This window comes from Vespa mandarinia, chromosome 1 (assembly GCF_050613455.1).
Source record: "Vespa mandarinia isolate Hongniang chromosome 1, ASM5061345v1, whole genome shotgun sequence".
NCBI lineage: Eukaryota > Metazoa > Arthropoda > Insecta > Hymenoptera > Vespidae > Vespa > Vespa mandarinia.
The window spans coordinates 8,197,265-8,216,860 of record NC_140810.1 but is presented as its reverse complement, the minus strand read 5'-3'; the positions used below and the strand labels follow the sequence as shown (position 1 = coordinate 8,216,860).

Below are 19,596 nucleotides of genomic sequence, written 5' to 3'. Positions count from 1 at the left end.
GCACGTAAGTTGAATCATGAAACAACACCTAAGCGCATTCAGAAGCGCCAACAGAAATAATGGGAATGTGAGTCATGCTAATAATAGTCCAACCCCACTACTATCATCGGAGTTGTTCCGCCTGCTGCCGGATAATAATTTGTCTTCCCACTTCTCTCTCTCTCTCTCTCTCTTTTCTCTCTCTCTCTCTATTTCTCTCTTTCTATTTCTCTTTCTTTCTCCCTTTCCTACGTGAGATGACATCCTGAAAGCTGGATTAACAGATCTCGAGACAGAAACAATTCGAATTACTTCTCAATGTCACGTGATTAATATACAAAAGAACGTGTAATACCAAACGATTAGTATGTATACACCTACATGATCATCAAACGATCATTCTTGGAATTTTATATATATATATATATATATATATATATATATACCTATCTAAAAATAAATTATACCCAAGCCATTAACCTGTTAACATGTAAAACGTGTATTTATGAAATTTATTTTCATTATAAAAATAATCTGAGGAAAGGATGCTTTGGATAAATTTATAAAAGTTGTAAAAATAATAAAGTAGATATAATGTTTTATATTATATTAATGGAAACGAGAATGAAATAATTTTTTTCTTTTATTATTTGATTGCGCGATACAAAGAAATAATGAAATTATCATTATGGAGTTAATCATCTCTTAGACCAACTTCATAGATTTTGCTTCGTCGATGTGAAATCAATTCGATCAGCTAATTGATTATCTTTTTTCTCCATTCGCCCATTTTACTTCTTCTTTTTTTTTGTTTCTTTTTTTTTTGTTGTCAGAGTGTCCGAATGAGTCGGTAGCGAAATTTCAGGATTTTACGGCCGGCTTTACTTTGTTTTTAAAACGATCGAACGAACGAATGAATTTCTGCATCTTGCCATAGGTACATCTCACGAAAAAAGAAGAATAGAGAGTACGAAGGATAAAATAATTATAAATAAAATAAGGGAATGCATATGCATGAACTTGAGAGTGAATGTTACGAGTGAGGACGTTGGGAAAACTCGTAATATGCAAATCATGATCGCTAGATCACCAAAAGTAAAAAAGTTACGTTCTTGAAAAGAAATCGATTGACGTTTATGAAGCAACGTATATATGAACTATGATAACTGTACTAACGTTTTGGAATGAGACTGACATAAACCTACAAAAATGAAAAAGAAGTATCTTCTTTTTTTTAAGGTTTTCAACATATAATACAAGATGAATACTAAAAGTCTTTGGGTGATTTAATAAATCATATTACTCTTTTTTCGCCGAGAAATTTTAAACTGATCATTTATCAAATTGTAAAATTATCAAGCTTAATTAAAAGCATAAAAAGTCTCAAGAAAAGTAGTAATTGATTTATAAAATCATTTAAAAACTTTTGCATCTCTGGTTACAATCTATGCGAAAATACATATTTGTGTTTAATATTTTTTATCATTAAAGATCAAACAGATATCATCGAAATTTATACGATATTCGATAATTATAACGTGTTTATGCGAAACTTACATTCAGTGTGACGAAATCCAAATATAATATCGACGAAAGCATGACAAATTAATGAAAAGGAAACGTAATAGAATACTGTATTTCTCTGGGATAAATATATTTTCATATATTTATATATATATATATGTTTATATTTAGTTAAATATGTATGTACATAGATCGCACTTGACCGATATATTTAATGTATTTAAAAACAATGTATCGTTATTGATTCGAAATGATGGGAGAAAGCGTAAAAAAAGTGCATTCCTCAAATGCATGAAAGAATAATATAAGAAGAATGAATGCCCGTACCGTTTCTCGTTGCAATCGAATGCACTTCGTCTTCCTTCCTTTAGAAAACACGTTGAAACAATGAGCGGAAAAAAAATGTTCTCTCCGTATAGATTCTAACAGGGATATATAGAGTGAAATTCCGTGAATTTCAACCCTCTCATTCCATGCAATTTTAAAAAGTTATGAGGCATACCGATCAACGATCTTCTCGAACGAATTAATCTTCATTAAGAGGGAAAAAAAATTAGAAAAGAAAGGGAAAAGAAGAAAAAAAGAAAGAAAGAAAGAAAGAAAGAAAGAAAGAAAGAAAGACAGAAAGAAAAGAAAAAAGAAAAGAAAAAAGAAAAGAAAAATAAGTTTAGAATCACCGAGAGACTATAATCGGCTCCATTCATCGTCAGACCACTCTCATTCATCTCTTGCAGCTCTCTTTCTTCCCTTCGTTCTTTTTTCTTTCTGTTTTTTTTCTTCCCTATTTTTCTTTTTTACTCCATCGCGAAGAAACATCTCAGCTAATAATGACCTGAGCGACTTTTCAACGGTAATAGTAAACAATTAAAAGAACACGAGGAACATTAGGACACACACAATTATATTATTATTATTATATATATTTATTTAAAACTTACCTCCTTGTAACTGTGGTTCCCCAAGTTCAACATAAAAGAGAGCATCTTTTTCGTAAGAGTCTTCCTCGATGATCTCCATACTGACGGTTTTTCTAAAATCCAACAAGAAAATGAAAAAAATAACGATAATTTTAAGAGATACAAAAAATTGTGCGAAAAAATCTAATAGAAGGAATGGGATGTGGTAAGAGAAGACTCTCCCTCTCTCTCTCTCTCTCTCTCTCTCTCTCTCTCTCTCTCTCTCTTTCTTTCGCGTCATCGTTTATTATTTTATTTATGTAAATCCTCGGAATAGCGAGGAAGAAGGAGGGTGGTGAGAAAGGGAGAAGTAGGGTGAAAGGAAGGGGGAGGAGGTCGAAGGTAACGTGGTTATCTCTAAAATAACTCTGACCTTACACTTGAAGCCACGCCGTGACGATAACCAACTCGTCGTCTGTAGAGACCCGAAGAGTCGACCGATAGTTACGATACCGTGCACAATTCTAAAACATTATACTATCATCACCTTCGATCGACCTATATGTATATCAAGTTAATTCATGTTCACTCGCTTGTTCATCGACGCAAAAGAAATAAAAATGTTGTTATTGCTCCTTATTAACGTTTGTTAAAGTGAATTGAAATAACATAATATTAACTTTCGATAAAAATCATAAATATTTTTAATTTCCATTATAGAAGGATGGATGTTAAGGATGGATGCTTCCTAGGCTGGTCAAAAGTTCTTAAAAAAAGAATATAGATCACTCTTCTTCGGGTTAATCTTATTTTTCTTTTTTCAGATTTTTTTGCCCATCTAACAACTTCAGACCCATCTAGAAGTACCTCTAATTTTTTATGACTTTGCCTCAATCGAAATTTTAATGACATTAAAAATAGTCTCGAATAATTTGTTTGAATTGGTATGCTTTAAATTTATGCGAAAAAAAGAGAATTTCTTTAAAAAGAATAAACTTTTATTTCTCGTTTTGCTCCATCTTCGCAAATTGCTTAATTTTTCAATCCTGCTTTTATTAAGGACCGGGAGAGATATAAAAATTAAGTTATAAATAAGAGTGTACATTTGTACAAAGATAATTATTTGGTTTTTCTTTTTTTCATAGTAAATAATATACTCGACCGCTGAGATAAAACGAGAACTCACTTTGTCCCACATTCTTAAAGATTTAAGTAACAATATAAAAGAATTAGCACTTTAATTTTTTTTCATAAAAGAGTATTACAGTCTATATATCAGATTGTTACAGTGAAAAAAGTTTAAGAACCGTTTAAGAGAATATTGCGAGGAAATATTAATAGGGGGAAAATTTGTTTGTATTTTGTAAAATTCGATAGTTAAAAATTATAAATATAACATATTTTTATTAACTTATGAAGAATATGTAAATAGTGGAATTAAAATATTGATCAATATAGACATAGATGTGTGATATAAAAAATGAGTATACGAGTTGACTACGTACGCTGTTCAAAGGAGTACCTCTTTTTGTTATGTCTCATTAATCCTAATTGATTAAAACTTCCAATTGAGCAGCTTACGGAAAATCAATTTTTCTTATTGGAATTTCCGACTCGATATGTAGATAAATTAAAAGAAGAAGATGAAAAAGAAGAAGAAGAAGAAGAAGAAGAAAAAGAAGATGAATATGAAAGAAGTAATGGTGTCTCTTTACTTTTTTCCCTTCTTTTCTTCTTTCTTCTCCTAGTTTTTCTTATTTTACCAATCTCGTTTCGTACTTTCTCTTGACAAGGTACCCACTCGACGAACATCGCTCGTTATAAATCGAACGAACTAGCCAATCCAATCTACTGATGTTCGACTTTTTTTCTTTTTTTTTCGTTTTCCAAAGTGTCGAAAATGAAGGAGATTAAATAAAGTGAAATAAAATTAAGGCCGTAGACGATAGTTGATAATAGCTTGAGCGTGAAAGACAAAGGAAAGGAACAAAGCGAAAAAAAAGAAAAGAGAAAAAGAAAAGAAAGAAATCATTTGGTAATTATTGCTATATAAGTATATAAAATAATTTAATAATTTAAATGGATCTAAAGTTGACGAGGCCAATGAATTATTCGATGATAAATGTCAGCGATCACCATTTACCCTTAAAATCTCTCTAATGAAAATGTTAAGCCATGGAAAATAGAAAAGCTGACGCGTCCGTAGCATAATGCCTCCTCGCAGAACGATAAAATTAGAAGAATTAAACCAAGTGACTAATTATATATCTATATACATCTGACATTTTCAACATTTTATCCTATGTATATCATCATGGAAAATCCTCCTACATTTTCGATATTTTTTTGTATATACAATATATATATATATATATATATATATATATATATATATCTTTTCGTTGATCTAGCCTTCTCAAAAGTTTATTTTACACTAGTAATTTAATGAAAATTTGATATTTGAAAAAAATTATTTTAAAATATAAAAGTGCATTGAGTCTTGATGGATTATAAAGAAGATTTAAACTGAACCGTACGACTTCACTGTTTTTAGTGTGATATGTATAAGTCTTAGGAAGAAGAAAAAACAAGAAAAAACAAGAAAAAAAAGTCAAAATCATAGAGGCAAATGATCGTCTTTGTTATTTAGTTTAGAAGAGAAAAATGACGGTGATATGAAAAATCAAGTTTCCACTGTTACCTCGAGTAGAGAAGCGTAAGGACGACTGTGAAATATGCGCAGACATTCTCTACACACGCGCCCTCGTATGTTTACACGGTTACGTAACATAAACTACTCCTCTTTTCCCGTCGCTTCGTTGCTCTTCATCCGTGCGAACTAACAAGTACGAAGGTACGAGAAAAAATTTTTTAATCCTCAAAGTTGAAATATACAAAAAAATATGAAATTTGCATCAATTCGATATGATAATTTATAATACGACGATAATTCCTTAAAGACCCATTGTATTTTATCTTTCGAACTTTCTTTTTCTTTTTTGTTCCGACAAAACTTCCTTGCTGAATCGAAAATTAAAAGAGATAAAGAAATAAACAAACGAAATCAATAAATCGAAATAAATTCTCAGTTGATAGTTATTTTTACGTAGATACATATACATAGGTTTGTATGGCTTGCGACCCGGCTTTCACGAGCCGTTTCTCGTTCGTACGTACATACAGTCGTTCGTACATACATACGTAGTTACATAGATACGTATGTACATAGCTATCGCCATCTTCCTTTATCCAAGAGCTTTCGATAGATATATCAATGTCTCCCGGCTGTGAGCCGGCCGTGACATATAAGTGGCGTAAGAAGGGTCGTTGTGAACGGTTCGATTCAACTTTTCAATACCCCTCTAATACTTTAGCCCTCTATACATTTTTCCAAGCGGAGCACAGGAGAAATTAAAAAAAAAAGAAGAAAATATTTGATAACTCGATATGTATACATCGTATTCGTTTATTGGAAATAAGTAACAATCATTTAGATCTCAATGAGAACTTATCGATCTGGAATCGATTTTATGAAGAAGAATAAAATGTTAATCGTTCCATATAGTGCAACGTCGATATACCTCTCGTGAAAGATTGAAGAATAAGTTAACATATTCGAGAGTTTTTCGAGCGTACTCGTTTAAGATAAATATCTCTAGATAAACGTTTATCGTAAAAAACGAATCGATCTCGTTCGAGAAAAGAAAGAAAAAAATGAAAAAAATGAAAAAGACAAAAGAAAAAGAAAAAGAAAAAGAAAAGAAAGAAAAAAAGAAACGATCGAAGAAAAATCCTTAATCACGTACGAGCTTCTGACCCTTTTCGAGCTCATAATTCTTTTCTATCCTCGTTATGTTAGAAATGCGATATTCGTCTGGGTCGCGCATGCGACCACGATTAGAACTGTAAACGCGATACCAAGTTCATCTATTTTCTCCTATCGGCGTCGTCAACGTCGAAATTAGAACGGTCCCTTCATTATAAGCAATCTTTTCTAAATGTTCGATATAGATAGACAACTTTTCTCATTATTATTATTGTTATTGTTATTGTTATTATTATCAAAATTATTATTATTATTATCACAATTATTATTATTATTATTATTATTATTATTATCAAAATTATTATTATTATTATTATTATTATTATTATTATTATTATTATTATTATTACTATTATAATTATTATTATTATTATTATTATTATTATTATTATTATTATTATTATTATTATTATTATTATTATTATTATTATTATTATTATTATTATTATTATTATTATTATTATTATTATTATTATTATTATTATTATTATTATTATTATTATTATTATTATTATTATTATTATTATTATTATTATTATTATTATTATTATTATTATTATTATTATTATTATTATTATTATTATTATTATTATTATTATTATTATTATTATTATTATTATTATTATTATTATTATTATTATTATTATTATTATTATTATTATTATTATTATTATTATTATTATTATTATTATTATTATTATTATTATTATTATTATTATTATTATTATTATTATTATTATTATTATTATTATTATTATTATTATTATTATTATTATTATTATTATTATTATTATTATTATTATTATTATTATTATTATTATTATTATTATTATTATTATTATTATTATTATTATTATTATTATTATTATTATTATTATTATTATTATTATTATTATTATTATTATTATTATTATTATTATTATTATTATTATTATTATTATTATTATTATTATTATTATTATTATTATTATTATTATTATTATTATTATTATTATTATTATTCCTCAATGGAATGATTCGATGAGGAAGTTTAATTTAATCTTGTAAAAGAAAAAAGAAAAAAAGAAAAAAGAACCGGTAAAAAAAATCTTCAAAGATTTACGTTCACCGGCATCTCCATTCGCATTAACTATTTACCCCCCAATCTTCGTCGCCCTCGATGTCAACTACGATGAATTTATTTTCCCCCTTTTAAATGCATTCCCCGCACACGTGGATGTTTCCTAATTAATCACGCTTCCTACGCCGAATGTAGTTAACGCGTACGATGATACACGACGATGAGTGACTCCCATTGCCTCGTTGGTACTCGCCAACAAATTTATTATACGACATCAACGACTACTACGACGATGACAAAGATCAGTTTCTACGAAAGCGATTAGAGCCCATTAGAAAACAATGGAAAGGCGTATTTACACGTACGAATACAAATGGAATAGATCTATGTATATCTCTTCATTTATTTCTTTCTTTGTATTTGATAGAATTAGAAAAAAAAATCGAACTTGGAATTTTAAAAAAGGCCGTACAAAGGAAAGTACACTGCGATACATTCCGTAAGAAAAAATAAAAAAAGAAAGGAGAAAAAAGAGAAAAGAGAGAAAAAGAGAAAAAAGAGAGAGAGAGAGAGAGAGAGAGAACGGTCGAATTCGAGCTTTTCTCTTTTATTTGCTTTTTTCTCGGAAAGAAAAGAAATCTCATTCGAACGGCGAGAATACGCAGTTTCGTTCCCATGAAGCAATTTCTCTTTCTCTCTTTCTCTCTTTCTCCCTTTCTCTCTCTCTCTCTCTCTCTCTCTCTTTTTCTTTCTTTTTTCCCATCTACACAGACTAGTCGTAAAATTCTTCGAACGAATTTGAAAGGAAAGTAAGAAAAAGAGAGAGAGAGAGAGAGAGGGAGAGAGAGAGAGAAAGAGAGAGAAAGAGAAAGAGAGAAAGAGTAAGAAATCATCATAACTTGTGACAATCTCGACTTTAAAGACCGTAGATCTTACCTAAACGGATTCGATATGGATATTTTAAAAGATCCTCTTTTCAATTTGCACTTTAGATGAAATTTTATTTATCTTCGTTTAATTCAGATTTATTAATTTAAAAGAGATTTATTTTCCTCAAAAGATTTTACGAATGGTTCCCGTATTTATCCTTCTATAATAACGCGAAATAAACGGGCTAAATCGTTTCGATGTATCGGCTTTTAACGTTCAATAAACAAACCGAAAGGAAGTTTGACCTCTAAAATGCTTCGAGACGTTCATCTCTTTTAACGGGGATTTACGTCTGAAGAATTGACGGCATCACCCTTCTCTTTCTCCTCCTACTTCTCCTCCTCTTCTCCCCCTTCTTTTCTTTTGTCTTCGTAAATGTCCCTCTGGCTCTTTCAACTTTTCTCTTAAACCGTTCACGAAGGCAACATGGAGGTAACACCCTTTTGGATAACGTTTCACGCACCATAGACGATAAACGTAACAACATCGACTCTACTAACTGTAAACCCCTTTCTCCAACTTTGCTTTTTTCTTTTTTGTTCTTCTTCTTCTTCTTTGCGTGAACATCGAGGGAAAAGAAGAACGTGAAACGGGAGAAGCAGTCTAACGAAATGGAAAGGTCGTTTTCGAAATCGCTTCGTTACACGTGGCTAAACATTTTCAAGAGATTTTGTTCCTATAAATGGAATTAACGGTCTTTTAACATCTCCCTTTCCTCATTTTTCGAACATTAAAAATTATGAAGAAAGTAAAAAAGAAACGAAACAAGTGAAAGGAATCCAAAAGAAAGTGATCATTTTGTTGATTAATCTCTCTCTCTCTCTTTCTCTCTCTCTCTCTCTCTCTTTCTCTTTCCCTTCCTCTCTCTTCCTCTCTTTAATCATTTTACAACAATACAATTTATGATAAAAGCATACATTGTATATGTAGCGTTAAAAACTATGATACTAACAATGACATACAAAAGAAAGTAATCATTTTGTATACTAACGTCTCTCTCTTTCTTTCTTTATTTTACCATTTTTCAATGATAAAATCTATGATAAGAGTAAAAAAAAAAGAAAAGAGCGTGAAAGAAACACAAGAGATAAAGATAAAGACAGAGACATAGGAAGAAAGATTGAAAGAAAAAGAAAGAGATCATTTTGTTTACTCTTATGGTAAAAACAAATACCAATCGAATATCAATACTTCAACACTAGAATGCTGTTTATACAAGTATGTTCAGAATAGAAGGCAAGTATATCTCTCTCATAACATCAGTACGGAACATTAAGTATAGAGGACAAATGTCAGCCATAGAGATATACATTGTACTATTCCTTCAAATACATTCCACTCAATATGTATTCGATCGTTTTTTAGATCATAGGAACATGATAAAAGAGGACGAAATACACTCGTCAACGTTTTGTTAGATTCCTATCGATATCTTAAAGGTAACCTTATTGATGATATCCTTACGTTCGACATTTGTAAATAATGTCTAAACAGAAATCCCATAAATCGTATTAAATTCATCTTCCATTTATACAACGTGTAAACGAATATAGATACTGTATGTAACCCTGGAAGGGTATTCCATTAGTTTAGTTTGGCTTAGATGTATGTACCTACGTGCGATGCTTTCCGATGAGAAAATAAGACAAGGTCGATAAGATTCACACCCATTTGAATGATGAAAGAGAGTATGGCAGCTCGTAATCGAAATTGTACACTTCAAGTTTAAACTCGATGAAAGTTTGTAACACATAAAATGAAAATAATTAATCTTTCTTTTACTATACGGTATTATTCGTTTTATATATATATATATATATATATATATATATATATATATATGTATATATATCATATATATACATATATGTGTCCGATTTTAAGTCCCTTCAAAAATGTAGGTCATCCCTTCGTTCGCTTATCTATCCTAATGTTTATGTAGTATATACGATCGTTCCATATCCAAGAGCTATAAACACCTTTCCAACAAAGTTATAAGGCATTGACATATTCTTGTAAAGAAAACAAAAAGAAAGAGAAAAAAATAAGTAAAAAATAAATAAATAAAAAGCTAATCGATGAAAGAAAAAGGTATTTGTCGTAAAAGTGATTCGTCGGAAAACTCATGTAGTGATCATTTTTACGAGAAACGATTATAATTAAAAGTAACTAATTACTTAATCCATTCATACCTTCAATCCTCGTTTACTTCACGTTTATTACATTTGATCGTTAACTTAAACTTTAACTGTGAATTCGATCAACTGATCTCTTTCCATCTCCTTCTCTCTCTCTCTCTCTCTCTCTCTCTCTCTCTTTCTCTCTCTCTCTTTCTCTCTCTTTACCTGCTTTATAATTAAGGACAATTTATTATATTCTCTTCATAGACCATGATCAAGCAGTCATGGCTGACATCGTTAGTATTCATTTTAGAAACCATGAAGAATTATGATCTCGGCAAAAGTCATGCTCGTAAATTTGCGAACTGCAATCGGAGGGTAAGAAGACGGTGGTTAAGAGAGAGAGAAGGGGGAGGGGGAGTTCATGCAGGAGCGAAAACGGCTGGGAAGACAGAGAGAGAGAGAGAGAGAGAGAGAGAGAAGGAGAGAGATAGAGAGAGTGAAATGCAGAGAACGGAGAATATGGATCGTTCATCGATTAATTCTTTTGGAGTTCGCAAATTGTTCCAAGTACTACGTCTTCTCCGATTGCAATCTTCGATCGCGTGACTTTCTATGAGAACAACCAAGAGTTTGAACAGTTTACTATCGTATATTACCTACATATGTTGTTGTTGTTGTTGTTTTCTTTTTTTTTCTAGTTTTTTTTTCTCTTTTTCTTTCTTTTTTTTTGTTCTTTTTCTTTTCAATAAAACGCAATCACATCTCCAATTTCATTTATTGATAGAGTGGTAACGTACAACCACATAGATAAAAAAAAATTGTAACGATTTCAAATTTATTTCAATTTGACATATCGATGTTATTCGTGACGTTTATTTCGAACTATTTTATTATTACGTTATTATATTATTTTGATTGTTATTGTTCTTATTCTTCTTATGCTTGGATGTTTTGATTATGTTTCGAGATTATTTAATCATCTATATAATACTATGAATTTTATCACTACCAAAGTTAAAATTATTACTTCGTATAATTAAAGCTTCTTTTTTGTTTTTTCCTTGTGAGTATTTTTCAGGTATAAATTGTTTTTTTGATATATAGTATAATCATACCAGCGTAAGTAATATGCTGTAACTCTTTTTTCATGTCATATAATTTATTGATAAACATGACAAAAAATTTAATTATCGAGGGTTAAATCACTAATGTTCTTAAACGATTAGAACTGCGTGCTCTATATTTTCTTTATGATTAAATAGGAATAACAGTTGTTCGTTAAAATTTTATAATAATGTAAGAAAAAAAAAGAAAAAGAAAAAAAGAAAAAAGGGTAAAAGAAAAGATGATGAGATACGATTATCCGGAATAAGAATAACATAAAAAGATCTGCTAGTTTTTAGATAATTTGTAAAGTCGTAACGTGCAGCTATAATAAATTCCATTTGGAGTCTGGTCTGATAGGTATAAGTTGTAGTCGAGAAAGATGAAGGACGGACGTGAGGCTCTTTCGTGGAACGAAATTTCATTCGTCTAGCGACGAATACCGAACCACCGCGTCGTAGCACGTCTTCTTCTTCCTTCTCTTTTTCTCCTTCTTCTTCTTCATCATCGTTCACTTTGAACCAGAGCGAATTCCAATTTTCGCAATGAGTACAGGCGTATTCGACTTTTAAATGAGTTTTCGTGGCGGAATTCGCAATTACCTGCTTTAGCTAGTAGATGAATCTCTCGCACGTGGACTCATCGAAATCTTATTTGGCATCGAACTTCAACACAAAGCAACTTACTCTGTCCATTTGCCTGTCTTATTCTTTATTGTCTTATTCTTTCTGAACTTTATTTTTATTTCTTTTTTTTTTTACTATTACTTGTTCTTTTTCCTTTTTTTACTGTTTCATTTTTTCTTTTCCTTTTTTTTAATTTTTTCTTTCTTTAATTTTTTCTTTTTTCAACTTAAAAATGACCGAAGTACGAACGAAAGATGTTTAACGTTCCCTGAGAATTTGGAAACAACGAGGCCGTGATAGCGAGCAAGCTCATCGAGAACGTGGAAGTGAAAGCTCGGTGGTAGAGGATGGAGAAACACAAGGGCGTAACGCTCTGCATGCTTATAGGTCTTCCCGCCCCTCTATTGGCCCACTTTACGAGCTCCCGCATGTTTTTTTCCTTACGCTCGTTACAACGCATCGTCGTCGAACCACTACCTTCATCTCTCTCTCTCTCTCTCTCTCTCTCTCTCTCTCTCTCTCTTTCTCTCTCTCCCTCCTCTCTTTCTTATTCTCGTGTCTTAGCGATCGGAAGTCGAAGGAGTAAAATGGAGGAAAAGTTTAGCGAAAGAAGGTAAAACTTGGCGACGATGGCGCCGTAAAGACGTTCAGACAAGACGTTGACTTTCCTTTCTTTTCGAGGAAGGGAAAGTATTGACCAACGTTCTAGTTCAATTCTTTTCGAAATTGCTCTCTTCGATGGAGCTATTTTGATCGACTAGTAGTTTGAGTTTCAGTTTAGAGTTTGGAGAAACGCGAATATAGATCTTTTTTTTTTCTTTTTTTTTTTTCTATTTTCTTTCCTACAATAAGTTTCTCTCGTATCGACCTTGCAATATCAAATCCAATGATTGCTTGATAAGAGGTATAGAAATGAAAATTATGATCGCCCAAGTGAAAACGATGAATCTTCCCCTTGTCCTTCTATATTCTTTGTAGCTTTTTACTAACTGAAGGAAAAAGATCGTCAGAGGATTGTTAATAAATCATAACGTATAGCTAAGCAGTAATGATCTTCTTAATACTAAATCCTACTTTACATTACTTACTTTATCTTATCAAGAATACTGACATATACGTGCGCGCAAATGTGTATTGTGTATGCATGTATGTATGTTTATTAACTTTTTGTTTGTAATTATAAAACGATTATTTCATGTATTTTTATATTAATAAATAATTAAATAATTAATTAAATAGTTTTAAAAAAGATGTTAAAATATTTTTAACATCTGACATTTTAAGTGTGAATAAAATATTATAAGTGTGAAACAGTATGTAATAAATAATAAGTCAGGAGAACGTTTTAATATTTTGTTTCTCGTAAATATTTGTTGAATATTTGAATAAACTGAATGTGCACGTACGACGAATACATCAGTAACCCCCATGTAAAGATAAATTAGTTTTTCTGTTATCGGAAAAAGTGAATTTTCTCTGGCAACAGCTAATATTTTTCGCGAAAGGAAAAAGAAGAAAAAGTCATCGTCAAGATGAAATAGGATTCACTCCTATAAGGATGAATAAATCTTTGACTCCGTCTGCAAACTTAATGAAAAAGAAAATAAGAGAAAAATCGAAAGATCTTACAACATACGGGTGCTTTGTCGATACTCTTTGCAAATTCTAAAGAGGAACGAGGTAAGAAAATGTCAAACACCGAAACAGTGCCAAAAGGAAAGAAAGAGAAAAAGACAGAGAGAGAGAGAGAGAGAGAGAAAAGAGAAAAAATAAAGGAAACGAAATGAGACGAAATGAAAGAATAGCAAATAAAATGGAAGGCATAGGAAAAGCGTAGTTAATGGGCTCGTAAAGGTAAAATTATACGTACAAACTCCATAGCACGGTTCCACGAGCACGATCTCTATTACAGCAACCCACTGACCTACATTCGTTTTAATTTTTTCTTCCATAATTTTCCGAAAAATGACCCGTTACAATTTCAAGCCGTTTCTACTTGCAAAGTACTGTTCATAGTTGCTTGAATATCACACATATAGATGTATATCCATAAATATTTTATCAAAATAGTATGCTATATAAAGTATCATAATAAAAAATCAATCATCATTCGATCTTTTGTAATAAAAAAATCAATCGAAATTGTACAAAGAAATATTTTTATATCAGTTTTTTTTCTTTCTTATGGTTCTTTAGAACGTAGATTAACACATGTTTCCCATGTTTCTGATTCGAACTAATTTTGATTCTTATCGATCTTCGTATACTATTATATCAACTATTTGTATATGAAGATTGATATCGATTAAATATCTACAATCCATTTTCTCGAAAACTAAGTGTGAAAAAAAAAAAGAAAAACTTACTTTACAATTTGAAATAATTTTGTTGAGAGTAATCAGTAATTTGCTGATTATAAAATAATTATTTTACTCATCTATATACACCTGTCTACGTAAGTTCATATCTATAAAAAATAAAGCGCTTTTATATAAGTAGTTTATTATTGTATTATATTTATCATCAAGTATCAAGAATTCTATCCGAGTTTTTCAGTCCTCATTGTACTTTTTTATACGGTGCGAAATGAAAACAGGCTCGTGACAAAGTTCGAGATATCACGCTCTTATATACTATTCTTTTTCTCCTTTCTTTCAAGCTCGAAGCGATACATGGTGATTTTTATCGATCTTTTTTCGTACCTATCGTTCGCTTAATCATTGCATGCTAAGTCGACACGCCAAGTCATCGAACTTATTTCGCTTATCACTCGAGAACTCTTTAAGTTGTATTTTTGAAAACAAAAAAAATAACACACACACACAAACACATACATATAAAAAAAAGAAAGAAAATAATAATTCAAAGTGAAAGTAAAAAAGAAGGTAAGAAGAAAAATAAAAGCTTTTATCGTCGAGAATTGTCGACATCGCGTGGTTTTTCATGATCCGCGCTTATATACATACATATATAATATATACATAATACATAAGTACGTGTATAACAACGAAGCCTGTTTTAATTAATTGCGGAGTACAAATTTTTGTCGTTACGTATCTATAATACGAGAAAAAAATCTCTTCTCGCCTACGTAATTGCCGATTGTCACGTGATAAATCTCGATTATCCTATTATCCTTTCTGTTGACGTCATTACGTCGTTTACATATTTTATCTAGACATATACGTACACGAGATAGAAAAAGAAAGAGACAGAGAGAGAGAGAGAGAGAAAGAAAGAGAAAGAGAGAGAAAGAGAGAAAAAGAGAGAGAGAGAAAGAAAGAGAGAGAGAGAAAGAAAGAAATAAAGAAAAGTGATAAACTCACTCGGTTTGATTATCTTCAAAGGTGAGAGATCCTTCGGTGTGAACATACTGCTTTCCCGGTTTCGCAGTTCCTTCGATCGTACGATAAGGAATGATGACGCGTCCTCTGGCGCCACTGTATCTCACCACCCGCAAAGGATATTGTCCGACGCTTTCTACGAGCTCGATGTCCCTCTCGGGAAAGCCAAATATTCCGCTGTGATCATCGTCCAAGATCATCACCGTCGCTAAGCTTGGTGACACCAGCATGGCTGGTTGCGATACATTGCTCAATCTTAAACGAAAAATCATTAGAAATCATCAGAAATTTTTCTTCTATCTTTCTACCATGTCGAAGATATCGTATCCTTTTTCTTTCATTTTTTTGTCTTTTTTTTGTTTTTTTTTTTTTTGTTAAAGAAAGATTAAAAAGAAAAACAAAAAAACATCGATCCAATCTGAAAAAACTTTACATAATTTTCAAACGGACTATGAACGTTTGACTTTTATTTATGATGGCAAAGAAAACAAACTCGCAGGTATTTCGATATCATTTTTATATTAAAGAATAATAATAAGAATAAGAAGAAGAAAAAGAAGAAGACGAAGATAAAGATGAAGAAGAAAAAGTATAAAAGTATTCGTCCCTCGTTAATGAGAGATATGCGTCAGTGGTGCGAGAGTAGCTTGTTCCACAAACGAGCAATTTGGTAGCTCTTAATCCGAGTAGGAAGTACTTGTCTGAAGCATCACCGCTATGCTCTACTCGTCTCGACGCGGCTCTACTGTACTTCTTCTTCTTCTTCTACTACTACTAACTCTTCTTAGTCTTCTTTCGCGGCTAAAACTAGTATATAAGGACTCGAATTTTCACAGTTAAAAGTGTCGGTTATCGTGCTTGATGAAAAAAAAAAAAAGAAATAAAAAGAAAACTAGTCAGAAGGAGATCGAAAGTGAAATTATATTATGAAAAATATCATTTTCTTTTTTGAAGATCTTTTTTTCTTCTCAAATGAAAGATTTGAAAGATTTTAAAAGATTTATTGAATAAATTTACCTGACGTAAAAATGTTCGTCTTCTTCGAAAAGTTCGTCGTCTATAACGGAAAGTTGTATTGTTTTTTTGGTCTCGCCGGATTCGAAGGTCAAGGTACCTTTGGCACTAACGTAATCAGAGCCAGCCTCGGCAGAACCGTCTTCGGTGGAATAATCGACGGTACAGGATTTATTCAGATCTCCGCCAGCTCTGGTAACACCGATCTCAAAGGTACCAACGTTCTCCATAACCGTGTAATGTCCTGGCTCGAAGAAGACTCTCATTGCGTTTACGTTTTCTATGTCGATACTCTCGGCCTCGGCCTTCTGTAATTCGGCCTTGACCTCGCTAAGATCGCTTTGAGCTCTCTCGCTGATCTTCCTACTGAGATTACCAGCACCGACCATTTTCCTTGTCGCTTGGACCCTGTAGAACGCTCTACTCTTTGGTCCCTTACCAAGTACCTCCTCGTGCGCCATAACTTCGAGTTGTTCCAACGGTAAAGTTGGATGTTTCTTTCTAAGTTCCCTCAACGTATTAATATAATCCCGACGTGTTTGTTCAAACTCCCGCGCTTCGGGCGTATCGGCATCGGCCAACCGATCGACCGTATGAAAGCTATCCTGTTGTGGTTTTATCTCGAGTTCGACTCCGCCGTCGGAATCGCCTGCCTCTGCCTGAACGATTACTCCTCTCTTGTTCATTCGGTAACCCTTATGAAGATATTTGTAGATGAGTAAACGTCGATCAGCTACGTAAGCAGTTAATACAGTCGCCGGAAAAAATGTAAACGTCAATATCCCTTCCCATACTTCAAGAACGCCCGGACTCGAAACCGCGAGTATTACATAGAGCCAGACGTAAGCGAATATGCTCCACGTGGCTGTAACGAAGAAGACCCGTAGATGTTTAATTTTTCGCGTCTCGCCAGTCGGTATTACGAACACACAGAGTGAGATGATCACGAAAAGATTATATGCCGCCGAGCCGACGATTGTACCCGGACCTAATTCGCCCGCTTGAAAGTTTTTCGCCCAGATCTCAATGATCGAGAGAAGTATTTCAGGCGCGCTACTACCAAGAGCCATCAATGTTAAATTAGCCACAGTTTCGTTCCAAACACGGACGATGACTATCGTTGGCTCTCTACCCTGTCGGCGTACGACCAATTCCTTTTCCTTCGACGTGATTACCTCGATCGCCGCCATAAACCGATCGCTAATGATCGATACACCGATGAACAGATAGAGAAGCAGGAAAAAATAAACGATTCCTCGAAAGATCAGGTCTATCAAATGAAGATTTTCTAAAGGTGTCCATATCGGTATCATCAAACCCGGTTCGCAGCGTACCGTATAGTTTCCTGACATCTTGCTTCCTTTTTGCTTTTTTCCTTTCTACAGTTCTTTTTCCTTTCTCTCTTCCTTCCTTCCTTCTTTTTTTATGCTTTCCACCCTTTTTCCTTTCTTTCAATAGGACAGAATCTCTTCGAGTGATTTTCACTCTACATTTTCTACACGTTCAAAAGAATATATACAACTTTGATTGTTACAATGAGGGTTGGTCCCTCCTCGTTAATCAGCAAACGACACTTTCACTCACACTCCCTATAAGCGACCGATCGCGAAAGATCGCGCACGCCCGCGCGCGTTCTCTCTGCGAAGCCCCGGACAAATGTCCCGATAGCCGGTCTTTTGTGGATGTATATGACTGTATATACGTGTATAGTGCGTGCGTTATGTGTATATGTATATGTATTTAATGTGCGTGCGTACGTAAGTGCGCGCGCGAGTAAGCGGGGTAAGCTCGGCTACCGAGGGCTACCCTCGGCTTTTTCACCACCGCGGCAGTGTGCTCCCATGGCGAAAAGAGAAAGAGAGACAGATAGAGAAAGGGAGAGAAAGAGAAAGGAAAAGAGAGAAAGAATTCTTCGGCCACGAGCCGGCAAAACCGTATGAGGCCGCGTTCGAACGAACACTGAAAGAGCCTGCCGGTGGAAAGCGAATGAACGAAAGCAAGAGAGAGAGAAAGAGAGAGAGAGAGAGAGAGAGACAAAGAGAAGGAGAAAGAGAGAGATAGTAGTGGGAGATACAGTCTATGTCTCTCAGCAATCCCGAGTGGCGGCGGCGGCAGCAAGCCTTCGTCGGCCGGCTTCCCTTGCGCGCTTTCGCTCCGCTTGCATCTTATCGTCCCCGTCGCTCTTTCTGCGAGCCGCGAGCTTGCGGAGCCAACTCCCTCCCTTTTTTCCTTCGCTCTTTCTCTCTTTCTCTCTTTCTCTCTCTCTCTCTCTCTCTTACTCTCTTTTCCTCTCTGTCTCATGACGCGCGCGCTTCCATCGAGTCCCTGCCAACCTTCGACGCAACGAAGAAAGCGCATGCGTTCCCACCTATTCGTTGTCCACCCTCTTTCTATACCGGCCAAGCGACACCCAAGTAACTCGGCTCTGCTCGACCTCATTCGGCACTGCTCGGCACTGCTCGACTCGAGTTTCCCACCCGTTCGACGTCTACCACGACCCGCCCGGACTCTTTTGCCCATTACTTTGCCTTGTCTTGTCTACCTATCGTCTCCAAAACTTTTATTCTTTCTACTTGACTTTCCTCTCGATAAATCCCTATCTTCATTTATCTTTTTATCAGGCTTTCCTACCGGTAAATTTTGAGATCGCGAAAGAATTATTGATACTCCTTCATTATTCGTAGAAAAAGGACCCTCTTATTACTCTTCTTCAGCGAATCGTAATCCTATGTTGATGTGAATCCGTAATATTTTTTATATATACATGTATATTTTATATATCTATATAAATATATATATATATGTATATCACCAAAAAGATTTATGTACTTTGTTTCTTATATGTTTATTAGATTGTAAAATCTTATGTCAAGTAATTATACTTGACAATTAGTAGAATATATTATATATATTATATATTTATATATAATATTTTCCTTGTAAAAACAAAAAATGTTAAACTTGCAATTTGTTTTGACGATTAAAATATAAAACGTGTTTTATTCTTCTTTCGTTTCTTTCTATTATTAGTATTATTAGTATTATTAGTATTATTATATATTAATCTTATCTTGTTTTTTTTGTCTTAAATTAAACAATTATAAAAGATTTAAAAATGTTATGTATTAGTTTCAAAGGAATTAAATATGGAGCCAAAAAGCATTGAAATT

The 19,596-nt window shown here is 32.9% G+C and overlaps 1 protein-coding gene across 6 annotated transcripts in view; it reads right to left on the bottom strand.

Moving 5' to 3' along the window:
* Calx (sodium/calcium exchanger 3) overlaps window positions 1-18,367 on the bottom strand; it is a 79,733-nt gene extending 61,366 nt beyond the window's left edge. For all 6 annotated transcript variants that reach the window (XM_085655520.1, XM_085655521.1, XM_085655527.1 and 3 more), the window contains exons 1-3: window positions 16,430-18,367; window positions 15,395-15,667; window positions 2,442-2,533 (exon numbers count right to left, since the gene is read on the bottom strand). In XM_085655520.1, coding sequence (XP_085511646.1) covers window positions 2,442-2,533; window positions 15,395-15,667; window positions 16,430-17,778 — 1,714 coding nt within the window. In that variant the 5' untranslated portion in view covers window positions 17,779-18,367. The remainder of the gene's footprint in view (window positions 1-2,441; window positions 2,534-15,394; window positions 15,668-16,429) is intronic.
* Between the last annotated feature and the right edge of the window lie 1,229 nt (window positions 18,368-19,596).